Source organism: Pectinophora gossypiella, chromosome 22 (assembly GCF_024362695.1).
Source record: "Pectinophora gossypiella chromosome 22, ilPecGoss1.1, whole genome shotgun sequence".
Taxonomy (NCBI): Eukaryota; Metazoa; Arthropoda; class Insecta; order Lepidoptera; family Gelechiidae; genus Pectinophora; species Pectinophora gossypiella.
Genome location: NC_065425.1, coordinates 10039860 through 10061621, shown reverse-complemented (window position 1 = coordinate 10061621; position 21762 = coordinate 10039860). Strand labels below are relative to the sequence as shown.

The following is a 21762-nucleotide window of genomic DNA, read 5'->3' as shown; positions in this document are numbered from 1 at the left end:
TTCGAATCCCTACCTGAAGACTACCTGATTGTCCGAAAGTAAGAACTTTCGTGCCTGGCAAAACAGTCGATGCCAATCACTATTTACTTAAGTAAATACGTAGGTAACTACGTATTCAACCCTGAATACCAGTTGGTAGTCAGACAACACGAGATTCTATAATTGGTTCACAGTGACTTACAGGAGCACAGTGACTTACAGGACCACAGATACTTACAGGAACACAATGACTTACACGTAATCCGTAGTCCAATGGACACAAATCCACGGGTTGTTTAGGCGTACCCCATTTATATAAATATAATTCTTTCCCGGGCGCGTATCAAGGATAATTTGTTCGGAATAGCTGCTTCATTAAAAGTTAATTTATTAGGTAATAAGACGCGTTTCCTCCTACAATGTACAGTTCGCATCGAAAATATGTAGACGTTATGACTCCACTGAAAAAAATTACAGCCGCACTAGTAAAATTTTGTTGCTTAAAAAAATATATTTTTGTTTTAATCCTTATCTTCATCCTCTCATCAAATGGCCTCCGTGGTCCAATGATTGAGCGTTGAGCTCACGATCCGAAGGTCCCGCGTTGGAATCCCGGTGGAGACACATCACAAAAATCACTTTGTGATCCCTAGTTTGGTTAGGACATCATAGGCTGTTCACCTACTTGTCCGAAGGTAAGACGATCCGTTCTTCGGAAAGCACGTTAAGCCGTTGGTCCCGGTTGCTACTTACTGATGTAAGTATGTAGTCGTTTCATGAGCCATGTCAGAGGCATCTTTAGGCTCATTCATAACCCTGACACCAGGGTTACTGAGGTTGGTAATCCACCGCACAACCCACACGATAGAAGATCATCTGATCAACCGTGTGAGTTAGGTTTTAGCAAACTATGAACGAAGTACTTTGAATCCAGCCTTGTCAGACCAACCGCTGGCCATGTAGTTATGCCATATCCGGCAAATCTACAATAAGTCTCGTCAAAAAAAACAACATGATAGATAGAGAGTTTATGAAACTGATTATCAAAGAATTATTCTTATCTCTGTTATTTATTATTTAGTTTTTTTTTTCAGAACTATAAGTACAATAATGTCCACTTCACTCAAATTAGTCTACAAATATTCGCGGCGGACTGTACCTTTGTTTTATAATTTGACAGATGTTTCTGTCGAGTTTGCGGTTTGCGTTGAAAAGGTTAATCCCACATAACGGAGCTCAAAATTGCTGTTAATTTCAATTAAATTGAACACAGATTACCAGGAATGGGTTCAATTAAATTGATAATTGGCTCACAATGTGATACAAGGTGTAATTTTAATAATGCATCAGTGGCATTCAGTAGCTCATTTTGTGTAGAAATTTACTTTTATGACTTGCTAGAAAATGTAAGCTACTGTAATTTCAGTAGTTATGCTATTGTAGGTTAACAGCCTCTGTGAGGTAGTGGTTAGAGCGTTAGGCTCGCGATCCGGTCCGGGTTCGATTCTCCATGGGGACATTGTCGAAATCACATCAACCATTGGATAGAGTTGGAAATAAATCAGTGACTATTTAGAACCGTTCCAGTATTATGCTTCAACTAGAAACGGGTGAATATCAAAATGTGCCAAGTTTGGTGGCGAACTTTCATATTGTTTTGTCGTGAAAAATTGGGTTCCAACTTGAAAAAACAACAGCAAGGAACAAGTTACCTCGTAGCTAGAACTATCCTATTTCATGTCGGAACCCAATTTTTCACGAAAAAATAATATGAAAGTTCGCCACCAAACTTGACATTTTGATATTCACCCAAACCAATCATGTTTAACTTATCACAACAGGCTATGTTCCTAATTAATAAACGCTTATCCCTCGGTATACTTCACAAGAAATTAACCACAAGAATATTTCTTCCCACCAACTTACTTACAAACCCTATTAGTTAGCCATAAAGTCTTATTTTAACTCTAGTAAAGTTCAACAAACGCATGTCAATTTTGTTAAGGCGATGTCGCATCAAAATGACATGTGTCACTTTATAAAGAATATGGATATTAATTATGGTTCTAACTATCAACTGTTTAAGGGCAAGATGTGTTAGTTTTTTTTTTCTTCATCCTTTTTCAGTTATTAAGATGTCATTGTGTAAATGTGACAATTGGGTACTTGACAGTTATAACAATAAAATATGAAATATTTCGGATATGGTAGTTTATCATTTAACGATAATTATCCAATAGATTTTTTTTATTAAGGTCATATTTAAATATTTTATTTTTTACAAAATAAGAATGCGGTTTTTTATCTGTGTATTACAAGACCCGAAACACGGGCGGCCATGATAGAGCTTCGTGTGACGTCACATTTCACAAAATAAACAGAAACTATCTGTCAGATTTCAAGTTGTACTAGGCTTTGGCCTAATAAGAATATTAAATGATAGAGATTGAAAACTGAAGACAAGGCACTGGCCTATTTTGATCGTGATTTTCGAATATTAAATTACTAAAGTCAAGGCTGTATGGTCCTCAGATCTTTGCCTGCCTTATATAAGGCGAATTTAACTGTTTGACTGTTTCTTTGTTTGTTGAAATGTGACGTCTCACTGGGCAAAATGACACGCGATCAACCGTTTACACGTGAAATTCAAAATAGTTGAAGAATATTGTGTTTTTTCTATTCAATAAAGATTTTTCGAGAAAATAAAATATTTTACGAGGTATAACATACCAACTGATTGTCCGAAAGTAAGATAATCCGTGCTTCGGAAGGCACGTTAAGTTACTACTTACTGATGTAAGTGAGTAAGCGTTACATGAGCCATGTAAAGGGCCTTTGGCGGCTCAATAATAACCCTGAGCCAGGGTTGATGAGGTTGGTATTTCACCCCACAACCCACACGATAAGAAGAATTTTCACAAGGAATGGAATTCTCTGCCGTCTTCTGTATTTCCGAATGCATATAACCCGGGTGCTTTCAAGGCCAGAGTGAACAGGCACCTTCTGGGCGAGCTCGCTCCATCTTAGGCCTCGTCAATGCATTGGGGCAAGTCTGGGACCAAGAGCAAACCCATCAAAGGTAAATAAAAATCATTAAACCATTTTAATAAATACTTAATAAGTACGTAGTGAGGAGCTCGGTGGCGCAGCGGTTAACGCGCTCGGTCTGCGATTGTTGAAGTTAAGCAACTTTCGGAAAGGCCGGTCATAGGATGGGTGACCACAAAAGAAAAAAAAAAGTTTTCACCGTGCTTCGGAAGGCACGTTAAGCCGTTGGTCCCGGCTGCATTAGCAGTCGTTAATAAGCATCAATCCGCACTGGGCCCGCGTCATGGTTTAAGGCCCGATCTCCCTATCCATCCATAGGTTAGGGAAGGCCCGTGCCCCAGCAGTGGGGACGTTAATGGGCTGATGATGATGAAGTAAGTAGTGCATTATACTGTAGTCTAAATTGTTGTTCAGTGAGATGTGGGTGCTTAGTTCATCTTGCGACGAAAGTACCTCTGACTAACCCAATTGGGATATACACTTGAGAGCTTATAATAATATGTTGTTTTCATTGTATCAGCTTATTGCTTTAATAAACCTGATTAAGCACTTAAAATTATATGCGTTAACTAGTTATGTTAATGGAATATCTCATTTAATCTATTATTAGTTGAGCTCAAATCAAACATAATAGCCCGCGTGGTTATTAAAGGTATTAGATTAGATAAATAAGAACAGATTGGCAGTTACAAAAGTAATTTCACCTAACAGTTCACCTTAACTGGTTACAAAGCGCGCCAAACGACTGTCAACATGAAAAAGATTGGTAGATAACCTTAAACTAAACCAAACTCTATAAACACTCATTATTTTTTTTAAAACTTCCCTGACTAACTTTAAAATGCCGCTCGTAAAGACGTTCTCCTTAAGAAATTCAATGAGAATACGAGTTTCGTGACGGCAAATGTAAGTTTGTCAAGTTGTATTTTTTATTTTTAATCTATAATTTGATTATAGCTATCTAGATGAAGCTGTCAATCGTTATTAGACAGTCGACCAATAGAGGAAGATTCGAAATTTGAAATGTTTAGATGATCATTGTCGATAGGATGGTTTTAGGTCAATATTTTTGGATCTTTTTTATTGTTTATCTTTTTATGTTCACGCTGCATTCCTTTGGGGAGTAGACTGGGATAATTTAGTATCTTCGGTACTAATGGTAATAGTAAGTGAGCAATGTCAACCAATGTCGAATAGCAATAGCTACCTATAACTTTTTAAGACAAATAGGCTAGTTAGTTACCAACTAGTCAAATCAGTTACTTTTTACTAAACGTCAAAACACGAAATTACTAAGGAAATTGTATGAAAAAGCACACTGTGACGTCATAGAAAAACGTGGTAAAATGTCGGATTTATTGTTGCGTTTTTCTTGATTAAAATTCATAAATAAGTTAAATAGAAAGAAGAAAATGATTTTCGTTAGTTTTAGATCTGTCTTTATTTAGTAATTAGAATTTCATAATTTATCTTGAACCTAGTACGGTCCCGAACATTAATATGTATACACTTTGGTACCATGTCACATTAACTTTTTTGACAAATTGAACTGTAAGTCTCACTAAATGTCAAATATGTTAGTGCGACAGAGTCCTAAAGTGGGTACATTATATTGCTCATGACTGTACACGACCCAATTGTGGTAATGAGTCACTGTGGTCCTGTGATACTTTGACTTGCGTCTCAAATGGTGAGCGCCGGTTCGATTCCCGGTGCAGGACTTGCACCAATGAGTTATTAATTTATCTTAAACGCAATGTACTCGACCATTATAGACGGCGATACGGCTCACCTATCACGTTGGTCTAACAGAAAGCTCAGTGAGGTGTGGGTACTTAGTTCATCTTGCGATGGATGTACCTCTGCCTACCCCATAGAAGCGCCCCAGGTGCTCTTATGCTTTAATGTGGTCTAAGGGTGCTACCAGACCAATCGATCGATCATCGATCGACGGCATCGATCAACGTCGATCGAAGTTGATCGACTGGTCTGGTAACTTTAATTGATCGACATATACTGTTCGATTAAGCAATCGATCGATTGCCGGGCGATGACAATAATCGATCCGTCGGTCTGGTAGAAACTATCGATCGACGTTGACTATTCCATTCTACCATCGATCGATGCCGTCGATCGATTGGTCTGGTAGAAACTATCGATCGACGTCGAGTATTCTATTCTACCATCGATCGATGCTGTCGATCGATGATCGATCGATTGGTCTGGTAGCACCCTTATGCTTTTGTGTGTGGTGTTTTATGTTTTGTGTGTGGTGCGTGGTGTGTGTGTGTGGTGTGTGTGCTGCATGGTGTGTGTGTGTGGTGGTGGTGTGTGACTGTCTGACTGTCGCATCTTTTTAAAAGTAATTTCTATTCTTAGGAGTATCTCATTATTACCGAAAAGAAACACATTACAACCTTAAAGGGATTAAAAAAGATTTAAAAGACAATTTTAACTAATTTACAACCGATCAAAAAAAAATAAGCACTTTAAAGCACCGCCTCCACTGAAGCGCGAAAAGTCAAAAAGGTAAATGGATTACTCAGCGTCCAACCAGGTAGTGGGTTCGAGTCTCAACTAAGCCTTTTCCACGAAACCTGCGGGTGGCACTTTAACCACATTAAGACTCACAAACGGGGATAACTAGGCGAAAATTGGCTTATTTTTTTTTATTGTAATGTAGCTTTACCAGTTCGACCTTTTTACGAATCAGTAGACATGTTTAAAAAAAGTTTTAAGTATATCATTGAAAGGTGTTTCACAAACGGATTAGTGAGTTTTTAATGCCGTCTAATCTGGTATCAGTTTAATAGAATTTGAAAAACAGTCACTTTTGCCGGTAGAGCCTTTGATATTATGAAGTCAGTTTTATGACAATCACATAGATGAACAATGCTCGCCGCCATGTTTTGTCATTGCATTTCGTACAGTATACAGGTTTCTCCTCGCCCGACTCTGCCGTGACGACCCTCGACTCTGCCGTGACGACCCTCGACTCTGCCGCGACGACTCTCGACTCTGCCGTGACGCCGCCTTGACTCTGCCGTGACGACCCTCGACTCTGCCGTGACGACCCTCGACTCTGCCGTGACGACTCTCGACTCTGCCGCGACGTCGTCGCCTCGACTTTCTGCGACGCCGCCTGGACTCTGTGTCGAGTCTGCCGTGACGACCCTCAACTCTTCCGCGACGCTGCGTCGACTCTCCCGCGACGCCGCCTTGACTCTGCCGCGACGCCGACTCGACTCTGCCTCGATTCGGGGTTAGGTTCAAAAGGTACATCCTTTTAAAGGTTGCACTTTGAGACCCTCTGACAGACAAACGGATAGACGCTAAATAACGGTTTAGGAGTACTAATCGGAAGCCGTCTCTGTACAGAATCAGGAAAGTACTTTAAATCTATTTTTCGTTGGAATTTTTTTATCAGTACAAAGTCACTTTGTACATAATGTTCCAAAGTGCATTGTAGGTACCAAATTGGGTTTATGGCTCGTAAACGTCAGTGCTACGAGTTATAAGCGCGGACAGTCGTAATTTCTGTATGTTTACTTTTGTAGTCATTGGCATACGTTATTTTTTTCCTTAATGTAGCATCTTTGGACTTCGTATCAACAGTGGCTGCAAGTTGTCTTTGATTACTTGTGGCTCTGCCCACCCCATTAGGGATTACGGGCGTGAGTTTATGTATGTATGTATGTATGTGTATGTAGCATCAAACTTGTGTCCCCGAAGGGCTAGGCACAGGTATTAAGTAAGACCCATATATAGCTTAAGTATATCCATAGCTTAAGTATTTACGTATACATCTTTGTGATAATTGTTTCGAGGGAAATCGACGACCACGCCGGCGAGGTCGGTATCGGGGTCCTGAAGTGTTTGAGCTGATTGGCTGCCTCTATGGCTAGAGTAATCGGGTCGTCGGGATCGTATATTACGTCCTTCGGACGCCGATACTTTTCAGTACCGTCTTTAAGCGGGATGTATCCGGAAGCCGCAACTACCAAAGGATTTGGGTGGTGCGGAGCAGAATCGAAAAAACGATTTGAAGCTAATTTGAGCCATTGGGCAATGGTTGGCAGACCTAGGTCAATGTGCAGATTTTCATTGCGAAGGAACCACGGAGCTCCCCTGGCTTTCCGCATGAAACGATTTTGTATTATGCGATTTACTTACCTACCTAAAGAAAAGTAATTTTCGCAAACGATTCGAGTCCAGTCCGTCAATAACATTGGGTACCGAATCTAAAATATTGTTTGTGCGTACGCGCCGCGCCGGTACGAAGGCAGCGCGCGCATTACGCATGCGCGGCGAGTGTTATCATTGCACTTAGTGTTAAGTTGGTGGGGTGACGTCATCTTGTAATGTGGTTTTGAGAAATTTTGGCGAATATATTTTTCAAACGTTCTTTGTAGTGTTACATGGAAAAGAATCAATCGACGGATACCTCACTCACTCTAATTATATTCACTATGCTCAAAAAAAATCAAAAATATTTATTTTTCAAAATTGGCTTACATAGTCAGCGCTTTTTGAACGTCAAGAATTAAATTACATATTGGCCCCGATTCCTGCAGATACCTCCTAATTTTACTTAAGTTATAGCTGTCGCTTTCTTATCCGCCGAAAAGGAAAGGGACGGATGATTGACAGCTCTTAATTTTAGGAAGAATAAGTAAATGAATGAGTAACCTGGGCGAATCAAAAAGGTATCTCGCTGGTATGCAAACCGTTTGACGTGTGCTGTCAACATAAAATTCTGTCGGGTTATTGGCCAATGTAAAATTTTTAGACGGTTGTTTTAGATTTGTGCTTAAAATTGACGTGTTTCATAAATCCTTCTCAACAACATACTGAGTCAGTCCCTTTTCCCTGGCAGTGTATTTTTGATTTGTATACTTATCTTTATCTTCTCTACTATTGTACTGCACTGTTTTGGGAATAAAGTTATTCTATTCTATTCTAAATTTTATGCTTGTCGATTACCCGTTCCTTATGCTAACCGGGTAATCGGCCTTTTCGGCGGATAAGAAAATGACAGATATAACTTAAAATAAAATTAGATGGTGTTTACAGGAATTAGCACCATTATGTAACTAGCTCTAAAACTACTACCACATCGGAATCTGTAACGCTGACTGCTAATGAAGGTCATAACATTGATCTCCGCACTTTGACAGATCTAATTATTACCGCGCATTGAAGCTATTGTAAACTGTTATCTTTATTGAAATATAATCACTAATTGGGTAGTTTCCTAGGTTAAAGATACACATACACACATATATACATACATACATAAACTCACGCCTATTTCCCACCGGGGAAAAAAAACGACTGAGGTCAAAGATAAATTATGAAATTAGACCTAAAGGAGACAAAAACGTTTTCTTTTTTATATTTAACTTGTTTATATGATTTCTTATAAAGAATAATGTAATAATAAGTGCGAAATTTTGTCACGTTTTTCTATGACGTCACAGGTTGCTTTTGCATACAAATTCGATAGTAATTTCGTGTTTTGTTTTGACGTTTAGTAAAAAGTACCTGATTTGACTAGTTGGAAACTATCCTATTATACTGGCCATTCTGTTTAATAGTAGAAATACCTATTTCCCCACTGACTGGAAAAAGCAGAAAGCATTCAGTTTGTCACGGGCTTGTCGTACTCGTGGTTTGATCGTTGGGCTCACGATCCGGAGGTCCCGAGTTCAAATCCCGGTGGGGACAAAATCACTTTGTGATCCCTAGTTTGGTTACAACATTACAGGCTGATCACCAGATTGTCTGAAAGTAAGATGATCCGTGCTTCGGAAGGCACGTTAAGCCGTTGCTCCCGGTTACTACTTACTGATCTAAGTTTGTAGTCATTACAAGGGCCATGTCAGGGGCCTTATGTTATTCTTCTTCTGTCGTATGGATTATGAGGTCCATGGCCGATATGTGTTTTTTATAACATTCCATAAACTCACGACTATATCCCAATTGGGGTAGTCAGAGGTACATCCATCTTAAGATGAACTAAGTACCCACGTCTCACCGAGCTTTCTGTTAGACCAGTGATAGGTGAGCCGTATCGCCGTCGTTATGGTCGAGGCAACTGTGTTAGTGAAAACTGCACTGGAGGGAAATTAATAACCCGTCGTATGTTTCCCATATAAAGTATTAAAAAGGTAGGTACAATGAAAAACAAAACAAGTAAATGAGTAAAAACATATATTTTATATCACTCGTCGTTTAAACTACTCCTCAGAACGGGACCACTGGGTACAGTCACGGGAAAAAGTGTTAGCCGAATATACACACAAATACAATTAAATGTATTCTATTGGACGCTACGGTTACATTGAGACGGTTCTTGAATGACGAAAAAACATTTTTTTTTCCCATTTCGAGCCACTTGCGATCGGTGGTGCGACCATAAGCAAGTGTTTTAGAAAGTACATATGTGGGCGTTTACAATCCTGTGATTACATGGCCACCTTTTCTTTCCTCTATGTCAATAGAATGTTCTAAAGTAAAAAAAAAACGTATCTTTTTTGTCTCATTTCAGAATTCTATTGTCAACTTAGTTTTTTACAAGATCTTCGACAGTGCATTATGTAAATAAGGTAAAATAATCAATGACAAATTAGTTTTCAAGTATATTCTCATACATACGTAAACTCACGCCTGTTTTCCCATCGGGGTAATCAGAGACTATGGAAGTATATTCTCATTTATATCATAACACCATCTCAATATACACGCAGCCTGCCTACCACACATATTTACAAATGTCTAATGATTTAAATATTTAAAATTTACATTTAAACTACCGATTATGTAGTTAGATTTAATATGTATAATTTATAATTAATATTTACAAGTTAATATTTAACTATGGCATACTAAACCCACGAAAGAAGGAACAATTTTTTAAATTACTATTACGTAGAAAATTTACAATACTTATGCTTATTGGTAAACCGAAAATGGATTATTCTTTTTAAAATTGACATAAGAATTTATTATAACTATGAAAACAATATAAAATTATACGTTTATATCAGATCCATGCCTCTTTTTAGTAAATTTTAATATCGTGATATTTAATAACTTTTACAACAGATAATAAATAGTATGACATGCTTGTTGATGTAATATTTACGCGAGAACTTAACTGGTTTACCATTTGATGACATTTGTCAAAACTTAAAAAGAAAATTGTGTTCAAAATGAAAGGTTTATTCTTTGGTATCCTAATAAATATTTCATTCTGCTAATAAAAAAAAGTACTTATTAAAATAGCAAAAAATAACCAATCATTTTTATGACAATAATATTTTTAGCAATATTACAAATGCCACTTCACAAACTGTCTTATTTAAGTACGAAATAAGAAATAAATAGTATTTATTTACAATTTTATCTTTATTATTCGATATTTTTTAAAGAATATAAATTTTCTCGATTAGGAAGATTAAACTGTCTTAAGGGACCTCTACGTGTTGGCTTCGACCCCACGCACGCCTTCCAAAAGTCCGGGACTCTATATAGGCCCGAGATATGGAAACGACATATTATTATAATAATAATAATTTATAACCGATCAGCGAAACACTCGTGCTTCATTGTAAATTAAACACCATATTTTACATTACTTTTAAAAAAGTTTTTAAACATTTTTAAACACACTCCAATTTTATAAAACATTATTATTGTGAATGACAAACAATAAAATTATTAAGACATTATTATTATTACAATATGACATGATAATGTTGATAATTTCTGAGGGTCTGAAAAAGCCATATTGAAGCAATTCATCTAAAAAAACAATAGGGATTACAGATTGGCATTTTCACGTTTAAAGTAAGTGCGCAATGTGAACGATTAAATAATGGTTTCTTTTTTATTGAGTGATTTGTGAAATAGCAATATATTTTTAGCGGTGAACTGCTTCAACGAATTTGAATTTGAACGCGGCCTTTTTAGACTCTCTAACATGTCACAAATTGTCTCAATCATGGTTTAGTCTAAAGGAACTGACTTACATACATCTATTTTAGGTATTTTACAGAATATTGAGCGAGTTTTTAACAATAGTCATGCATACAAGATTATCTAATAATTACGAAAACAAAGATTGAAGAAACTCTTTCTTTTTCAAACTCTTTCTTACCAAACAGATAATTTCCGTAATTAAAATGATTCGTATAAAAATCACACAACATTATTTATTATTTAAATATAAGTTTTTAATTCGTTGCGAGTGTGTGTGTTTTGGATTATCTTGTATGCTTTATAATTACAGGCATTTACAATTCTTTTTATGAATAAAAAGTCATAATAAAATTTAATTTGAAGTACATGCAATCCAATGCATAAATGAAACTTATAATTTGTGTTTATTTCAATTATAAACAAAAAGATACGTAATATGAAATGTATAATGTATTTTTTATTTATGTAATTTAGAATGGCTGTATTTTGGCCTACACTAATCCATAAACATAACGTAGAGTATAGATGCTCTATGCCGTCGGATAAAAATGCTTATAAATGGGACGTATTTATCGCATTCGCCTGCATAACTTGCCTTGCCTGAATAACTTCACAATAGACAATAAATGGTACTTCAAATGATAAATACTTAGTACGTTTGTATCAATACACAAACACATTTATGAATTAATTTGCAAAGGTATAAATTTTACACTGAGTTATTAATTTATATTAAGTGCAATTTTCACTAACACAGTTGACTCGACCATTATAGACGGCGATACGGCTCACCACCTATCATGTTGGTCTAACAGAAAGCTCGGTGAGGTGTGAGTACTTAGTTCATCTTGCGACGGATGTACCTTTGACTACCTCAACTGGGATATAGCCTTGACTTTAAACTATGATTTTTTTATGTGTTATAAAGTTTACATACATCTGTAAACAAATAGTTTAATGTATCAAATGTAAGGCCTAATTCAGACTAATCGAATGATGAGAAAGAGAAAGCCTTATATAGCTGCGGAGAAAAACAGGCTGTAAGTTATACGTATATAAACTGGCCTGCAAAATGCCTGACATCATCATCAGCCCATTAACGCCCCCACTACTGGAGCACGGGCCTTCCCTATGGCTGGATAGGGAGATCGGGCCTTAAACCATCACGCGGGCCCAGTGCGGATTGGTGGTTATTAACGACTGCTAATGCAGCCGGGATCAACGGCTTAACGTGCCTTCCGAAGCACGGAGGAACTCGAGATGAAAGCTTTTTTTTGTGGTCACCCATCCTATGACCGGCCTTTGCGAAAGTTGCTTAACTTCAACAATCGCAGACCGTTTACCGCTGCGCCACCGAGCACCTCAAAATGCAAAATGCCTGACATCGTAACGAAAACTTAGAGGGATGATTCAGTTCATTATTCTCAGTTAATATCATGTGGAATTTTCGATCGCAAAAGTATAGAATTGAAAGTAATGAAAAAAAAAACGGAAAATTCCCCTTGATATTAACTCAGAATCATGGTCTGAATCACCACCCTTAGTATTCGTTACGATGTCACTAACACTCTGTGTATAAACATTCGCTGATACCCGTTTAGTGTCAGTGTAGGTAGCTTATAGAATGCAAAACTCAGCCGTATCGAATGCAACGATAGTGAACAAACCCGTCTAAGTCCCTTATCTTCAAACCATGGCGCACAATAAACGAATAATGTTCAATAATCAGTGGATTAATTGCTATTCTGATGTACGTAATTAAAAACTGGACTCGGCACGAATTTGTCGTGAAACAATCAACATGGCCGCAAATTAATGAAGAAAATCGATAATTAATATCGACTTGCGGTTAATTGAGCTGAAAATGGAATCTAGATTGGTTGACGCAGAGCTAATAATGGCTGAGAGTTGATGGCTGGCCAGAGGAATGAGCAGTTCCAGATCTGGTTAAAACAATATAATTTTCCAAATTGTTTTTTCACGTATAAGCTTTTTTATTACACCCATTCCAAACAAATAGGTTCGATCAAAAAAGTATGTTATAGAATTAGTAATAAACAAAATGAACAATGCAATATACAAACAAATTGCACAATAAAACACGATACTGGGGGGTTAAAATGGCCACATAGGAGCAATTCATCTAAGAAAGCAATATTGCTATTGGACATTTGTTTGCATTGCGCACTTAATTTTATATGCGCAAATGTCAAATTGCAACATTGGTTTCTTAAATGAATTGCTTCGATGTGGCCATTTTAACCCCCCTGTGCTATTTACTGTACTCGTCAAAAAGCCCCAAATAATATGATCTGCTTAAATGTTGAAAACACCTATTAAACAAAAATCTAAAATCCAGCTGTCGTTTGACTTTTTTGACGTAATTGATTGAATGTTTGCCTCAAACGGCATTTAACTACTTGGTCGGACAAGTGTGGCTCCCACCCGGTATCACTTGACTGAAACAAAACAAACTGAAGAAGACGGACCCTCAATTTTGTTTTAATGTGTTAATGTCTGAAATGTTTTTTTGGAAAACGTTCATTATAAATTGAATTCCTTACGATTCTTAACATAACAAATACTTTATTGCTTGATTCTTCTTCTATCGTATGGGTTGTGAGGTGGATAAACGACCTCATCAACCCTCATGTCAAGGGTTATCTCTCTCTCAAGTCAAAGGACCAAAAAATGTAAGCGACAAGAGCACCGCAGAAAGACGGCAGCAAAAAACAGAAAACGTATGAAAACATAAAATCAAAAATGACATTTCATGACTGACCGGAGACCAGCCAGTCGCTGCCCAAACAAAGAGTTTGCGACATTAGGTACAGCCATCGCATGATGGACTAAGTACCCGCGTTTTGGTAAGCTTTATTGGACCAACGTAGCAGCTCTCACACACACACACACACACACACACACACACACACACACACACACACACTCTTGTTTCTATTTTAAGTTGGTTTTTTATTTTATTATTCTCCGATTGTGCCATCCAAAGGGAGTTTGCGAGTCATTCCCAACACAAGTACTACTGTTACTTACTGGGAAGTCTCGTCAACGAACTTTGTTATGTTTTTATGAATAAATTATTTTTATTTTTTTTTATTTATTTTTTTAACGTGATAGGTGGTGAACAATATCACCATCCAGTCTGTAACTGTCTGTCTCTTCATCCTCTTCTAATCATTTAGGGTCGAATAACAGATTTCTACTCCTCGCGTTCTTTTGCAGGCTCAGCAGCTTGCCCCCATGACATGACAATCTATGTCCTTTACAGATTCTTTTCCCCGGCTATAAGTAGGTACAAGCCGTGAGAAGCTGCAGTAGTTTTAGGCGGATGAGACGTTCGCTATGTGAAAAATGACGATTCAGAGTGTAACTATGTTACCCACTAAATAAAGATATTTTTGAATTTGAATTCGTAATTTTTTAATATTTAAATTGTATTAAGTTGGCACGCCCGACATCTGCGCTACTGTGACAATAAATATCAGAATAACAAGGGTATTACACGGTAAATAATAACTACTTAAATTCGTTGTTTCAGAATCGATGGGCTTGGTAAATCGAATCGATCGAACCTGATCCTGAGTCGTAAATCACGGGAACAAAAGACGGAAAAGCAAATACAAATTAGCCTTATAATCGCACATTAAAGGTGCTGTGCGGTGACCACGAGTTGATGGTTTTACGGGACACATACCTCTGTATGTTACAAGCCAAGCAAGAAAGGGGGTATTCGTGTAATTTACTTCCTATCTAGATGGACCGATCAAGTGAAAGACTCGTTGTCATCCAAGGTCTACACAGTCGTAAGGGAAGCGCTGGACAGCAACCGGTGGAGGCAGATCATCAGCTCCAGGTGCAATCCTGATGCTGACCACGATCCTGAGATATTAGGGACCGTCCTAAGAGAGAGAGAATTCAAAAAAAATATATTGCAATTGTACAGCTAAATGGTTTGTTGCTTCCTATCTTGATAGTTATAAAACGATCCTCTGATTGGTTAAATTTTAATAAATAAACAGGATATCTCATTTTCAAACAATCAAGGTCGAAGATTTTTTAAAAGTTGAACACCGACAAGAGCGCAGCTCTTAATAAAGAGAGGGAGAAGAAGACATAAAATTCATTCTTTGCTTGTCCTTTCCATCCGTTCTAGAAAACATATCAAACTAGAAACTAAAGTTTAGTTAATATTTCGTTTTAAAGATAATGTCCACATGCCTCATGAACGCTTGGTCACAGTATAAAACGCGCATGTTCCTTGGGGCCAATTAAGTATTTTGAAAACGCTTGCAAACAATACGCCGCGTTCGTTCCACTGCCATCGCGGGGTAATAACCTGGATTACAACTCATACTTATTAACTTCAAGCATCAGGTAATCATTGGTAAGAAATAAAACCTCCAAGTTACTGGGTATGGAGAAAACGGGGACGGGTTTCAAACGACTGAGGAGAAAAACGCTACTGAAGTGGGAGCGAATAAAAAACATAGATCGTTTCCAGTTGTTTATCTTCCTGCAGCTCATGTGTGTGGGTTAGTGTGAGGGTGTATTGTCTGGGTGTGTGAGTGTGCATTTCCTCTGCCTACCCTTTTGGGGATACAGGCGAGATGCCATATTATGTTGTTATGTCTTCTTCTATCGTGTGGGATGTGAGGTGGATTACCAACCTCATCAACCCTGGTGTCAGGGTTACTATTGAGCCGCCAAAGGCCCCTAACATGACTCATGTAACGACTACGTACTTACATCAGTAAGTAGTAACCGGGACCAACGGCTTAACGTGCCTTCCGAAGCACGGATCGTCTATGTTGTTATGTAATCAAAACCGAGACGGATTGTGTTTTTTTCTAACAGACTGCAGCAATTCATCAAAAATAAAGTAAAATTACAATTTTACATTTCCGCACATAAAAGTAAGGGCGCAATGTCCACAAATGTCAAATAGCAATATTGCTTTTCAGGTGAATTGCTTCAATGTGGCCTATTTAGATCACCAATCACCTATTGATAGAACTTATTGACAAAACACATGTTTTATGTGGAGATATGGAAACGACATACAAATAAAAATAGTAAATAAAATATTATTGTCGGGTGGTATTCACTATTTGGCCGGACAAATGGGGAGCGCTGACGACTCTCACCCAGTAAAAAATGTAGAGAAAGATATTATATACTTTTGAGGCCTATAAATATACACTATCATCTCAAATCTCGTTTTAAAATCTCGATTAACTCGAAGCTTAGCCTCAATACGCCTAAGATTGTCTATGGCAACATTTATAATATGGCAACACCATTATAATAGTTTTAAAACTGACGCGTGAAAGGCCTCGCTAACAAGCCAATAATCTTCAAACTGCGTTTAGATGTTAATCAGCTGTTCGCGTAGACAAATAGCCCGCGAGAACAATCGTCAACAGTTTAAAACAATTTGGTTCCGAGCAATAACGAAACGCGATCGAGTAGATAAGGACGAAAAAGCATCTCTTAATAATAGGGAAGAAAACGTGTATGGTTGGAGAAAAAAATGATTTAAAAAACATGCTTTAAAAGGACGAATATTTCTTGACCTTGAAAAAAGTTTTTTTTAAGCATAAAAAATATTCAGCTGACAAGTTTTTTAAAAGTTTTTAATGAGATCGTTTATTTTTATAAGCTGATAAGTATACAGTGGTGCTGATTCCGGTCACACCGTCTAAGTTTATTTTAAGTTATACCTGTCATTTTCTTATCCGCCAAAAAGGTAAGGGACGGGCGAGGACGGGACAAAATATAGAAAAAAACATATTTATGAAACATAATTTCAGGCAGAAATTTAAAAAACCGTTCCAAAATTTTATATTGGCCAATAACCAGACAGAATTAAGTTGACAGCACACGTCAAACGTATTTCATATGAGCGAGATGCCTATTGTATTCTTTCATTCTAACATTAACAGTTGTCAATTATTTTTAGGCCCTTTCTTTTTAGGCGGATAAGAAAATGACGGGTATAACTTAAAATAAAATTAGGAGGTGTCTGCAGCAATCGGAGCCATTAATGATTTTCAATTTAGAATGCTTCACGTTATAAATCGTTAATTTCCGAAAAAAGTAGATTTAAATATTTTAATGAATCATTTTCACATAATAAACAGCCAGCATTGTAATTTGACACCTATTCTAATTTTAAATTCCTAATAATTATGTGGCGTCATAAACACATTGCGGCCAAACGACTATCGACTTTTTCTCCCGACCATACAAATTCGTCTCCATCATAAATCTATTTCTATCCCACTCTAGCGCGTCGCTATAGTATCTTCCGTCTCTATCGTTGACAGCACTCGTTAGAAACTGCCTATCGGCGTTTTGGATCTAAACATCTAATTATACCCACATCACTTAGGAAGAGGCGTTTTTAATTAATTTAGAACCAAAACTATTATAATACGGCCAATTTTGTTATCTAATAACTCGTGAAAGAGCGGTGCGTTCCGCCATATTTCGACCGGTTAATTTAATGACATGGCTTCTAATTTTTATAAATGATGGGCCAGTTTTGTTATGAACTTGACAGCTTGTGGAATTCTGACCGGGGTTTCCTTTGTCTAATGATGTGAGCTGTAAATATTTGGACTGGATCCAAACCGTGTGACTCACTATTTACAAACAGCCTAAGATTATGATTTAAATTTGAAAATAAGTACGGTCACGAGTACTAATAAGTATACACTTTGAAAACATGTCACATTAACTTTTTTGACAAATTAAATCGCAAGTCTCATTAAAAGTCAAATATGATAGTGCGACAGTGTTCTAGCATTATTAAAAACTCCAAACCCTTGTACTGGATTTGCACCAATGAGTTATAAATTTATCTCAAATGCATTTTTCACTAACACAGTTGGCTCGACCATTACAGACGACGATATGGCTCACCACCTATCACGTTGGTCTAACAGAAAGCTCGGTGAGGTGTGGGTACTTAGTTCATCTTGCGATGGATGTACCTCTGACTACCCCAATTAGGATATAGTCGTGAGCTTGTGTTATGTTTACATTATTACCAATGTAAGAATAACGTATTCGAATATTTGTTGCTATTATTATCCAAAAAAACAAGACGAATAATTGTTAAAAGTGATAGAAAGAATTATTACCCAGCTAAATGAATTACTAAATTGTATAACAATATTTTTCGTTTTTTTTTTTAAAGAACTAAGGGCTCTGTGGCGAGGTTTTTCTTTCAGTCTTTTCCCCGGCTATACAGGTTGTGAGAAGCTGCAGTAGTTTTAGGCGGATGAGACGTTCGTTATGTAAAAAATGACGATTCAAATTGTAACTCTATGTTACCTACTGAATAAAGTTATTTTTGAATTTTATTTTTTCAAATGACCAGGTTATGGAGCAGCAAAGCCATCAGCCAAAATTAATTCAGATTTATTCTTAAACGACAAAACGTTACCGAGTTATTAATTACGTATCCAAATTCGTATGTAGTATTTATTACCAAAACTTAACGTCAATAGAAATAGCTAGTTTTTTTCTAAATCATCAGCATTAGCAATATCCCGTTTTCCACAGGGTCCACTTACCTAACCTGAAGATTTGACAGGTCCGGTTTTTTCAGAAGCGACTGCCTGTCTGACTTTCCAACCCGCGATGCGAAAACCAGCCCAATATAGGTTAGGTCACATACCTCCGAAAATTGCATTTCTCGGGAATGTGGTGTGGACTTTCCTTATTAATCAATAATATTAAAAAAAAAATACAAAATATGCATTTAAATGTGCCTGTGTATAACATCGACGTGTTTCCTCATCCGAGCCGGTTAAAACAATTTCCCATATTATGTAAGAACCTTCGGCCATAAATAAATACTTACTTAGAACTTAGGGGTAAAAATTAAATCTAATATTTACAAAGTGTCATTTCACTGAATTCCTACGTCTCATTTTCACTTTCACTTAAGTCATCCATGTCCATATCTATTAGTTCTTCGTCCTCTTCGTAAGAGTTGTTGAATTGGTTGTCATCCGGTTTGGAACTAGAAGAACCGGATTTTGATCCGGTTTTCGCTTCTTCTTCTTGCTGCATCCGTTTGTGTTTCGTTCTTCTGTTTTGGAACCAAACTTTCACCTGTGAACAAAAAGAATAAGCTGTAGTCAAATCGCGGATCCTAGATCATGATGAGTGGATCTTCAAAGTATGTCTAGACACGTTATCTTGTTTTCACGGCGACAACTTTCTTAACCTGAAGAATTGACAGGTCCGTTTTTTTACAGAAGCGATTTTCTGTCTGACCTTCCAAAACAAAAGGAAAACCAACTAAATGAAGGCAACATAGGTACCTCGAAAAGCTTCTTTCCTTTCATTTTCGAATCGACATTAAGAAATAAGTAAATAATATTAACCATTAAGTTCAATGTAATAAAATAATAAAAATATCCACCACAGTAAATAAAAATGCAACCGTACAATGCTTTCACCCTAACTCAATAGAAAAGTAATGGCTTATGTTTCACGCTAGAGAAATAATCAAAAGGATTAACGGAAACACGAATAAAAAAATGAACAAAACTATTCAAACCCCCTATCATAACTCACTATCTATTGAAAGAAAAATCCACCGAGATTTTTCTACGGGCGCCAACACAATACACGATTTCCCGCCTAAAAAACGGTCCGCCATTTTGTCGAGCGATCTGTCAGCGGTTTAATGGCTTGTGAAATCTATTCACGTTGTTCCAGCCAGTGTTCTGAGATAGACTAAGGAGTTTGTATATTGCTTTATTTTTGGCAACTGCCGTTGGCTGGATGTTTAATGTGCTTTATTCAAGCTGTTTATTGAATAAAAAAACTATCATGCTGTGTAATGTTGAGTTTCCTTGGTTTTATTGGCCGGATGAGTGAATATTTGCAAAGCAAATCGAGGATAACTAAGTGTAGCAGTTAGGTAAGTACATATTTATACACCGTCTTAGAAATCTCATTCTACTATCAAACCCATAACGTTTGTTATGTTTCCAATCATTTGTCGATAAATCTAAAGTACTAATAAATCTGAGCCGGTTATCGTGGAAAAAAAATGTAATATATGTTGTTTTGTATGTAAATGCATAACATATGTGTCGAATGGTCGATTTCACGGTAATGCAGAAAGCGATATAGCCGACATAGAGTATTTTAAAACAGCTTGCTGTAATCGAAATCACTATTTATAGCAAACAATAAAAAAGTTAAAGATTTTCCGCCAATAAATCTTTTGTTTTACGATATTTGGTTAAAACGTACTTGATACGAATTTGGTTTGTTAAATGCGCATTTTGTGCGGGTTTGCAACATGTAGGTATAAAAGATGCGTGAAATTCGCAACAACCTGGATCTTCGTTCACCTAGTGATGGATTTACCTCTGACTACCCTCGGTTATATCGTTATGAGCAACCCGTTTTTCACAGAACCCGCTTACCTAACCTGAAGATCTGATAGGTCCAGTTTTTTACAGAAGCGACTGCCTATCTAATCTTCCAACCCACGAAGAGAAAACCAACCCAATACAGGTTGGGTCACATACCTCCGAAATTGCATTTTTCGGGAATATGGGTTTCCTCACGATGTTTTCCTTCACCGCTGAGCACGTGATACTCGTAATCATTTATGATCCAAACATGAATTCGAAAACAAATTCGACAATCATTGGTTTAGGCCTGAGCTGGATTCGAACCTGCGACCTCAAAGTGAGAGGCAAGCGTTCTATCAACTGGGCTACCACGGCTTATAGTTATGAGCTTACGTTATGTTATATATCGCTATATATATGTCTATTAGAACGTCTTGAACGATTAGACTTAAACAATTAGAACGATATATATTGCCCTATTTACTTTCAAGAGTTACGAAAAGTAAATAAAAATCTTGTTTCTCATCAATTATGTTTCCACAAACATCTACAGGGGTTGCGAATTAGACACGGTCACGGCCCATCAACTGGGACATCAAATATCAATTGAACACCCTTTATGCGAGCTTAATGGTGCGTGGAAAGGGTGGTAAGCACGGGGAACTCAAAAATGATGGATTTTGCTTATAGAGATTAGTCTCTATCTAAGTAGAATATGTCACACACCACATACAGGGAGTTAGTGACATCGAAACGAATACTGTGGGTAATGACTCAAACCATGATTCTTGTATTTTTCTGAGTTTTATAAAATTATTTTCAATTCTATACTTTTGCGATGGAAAATTCGGCTTGATATTAACTGAGAATAATGAGCTGAATCATCCCCCTCAGTATTTGTTACGATGTCACTTACACCCCCTACAAGTACATACAAGTAGCCATACAAGTAGATAGGGTGTTAGTAACATCGTTACGTCGCAAAATTCATAACGTTTTTGTTTTAATAAGTTATTTTCAATTCCATATGGAAATTTTGATATTTATTAGATACTTTGATAAGCCATTAATTAAAAACATCTGTATTTCTTTGTTTCGATAACATAAGTATGTCTACTAGCTAGCTTAACGTAACATTAATATCCATGAGAGAGGCATCATAGGCTGTAATACAAGTACTTTTATACTTAGTCAGCTATGGTACCTACCTATTTATATCTGTGACTAATACTAAGCTATGTTTAAGGAAAGAATTGTACCCACTTTTTTGGCAATGGGTAATAGGTATATGGGAATGCATTTATCTCACACTGTACTGACCTTAACACTGTGAATGGAACGTTTAACA

At 37.0% G+C, this 21762-nt stretch overlaps 1 protein-coding gene across 3 annotated transcripts in view; it reads right to left on the bottom strand.

The window, feature by feature from the left end:
• The window catches only part of LOC126377187 (homeotic protein empty spiracles-like), a 352173-nt gene that overhangs the window by 293035 nt on the left and 37376 nt on the right, over positions 1–21762 (bottom strand). Inside the window, exons 3-4 of one of the 3 annotated variants that reach the window (XR_007567795.1) lie at positions 17956–19152; positions 11587–11805 (exon numbers count right to left, since the gene is read on the bottom strand). Coding sequence is in view for 1 of the 3 variants with exons in the window: in XM_050024882.1 (XP_049880839.1) it covers positions 18958–19152 (195 nt within the window). In the remaining 2 variants the exon portion in view is untranslated. Of the gene's footprint in view, positions 1–11586; positions 11806–16652; positions 19153–21762 lie in introns of those variants that run through there. The other 2 variants (XR_007567796.1, XM_050024882.1) reach the window with 2 other exon arrangements.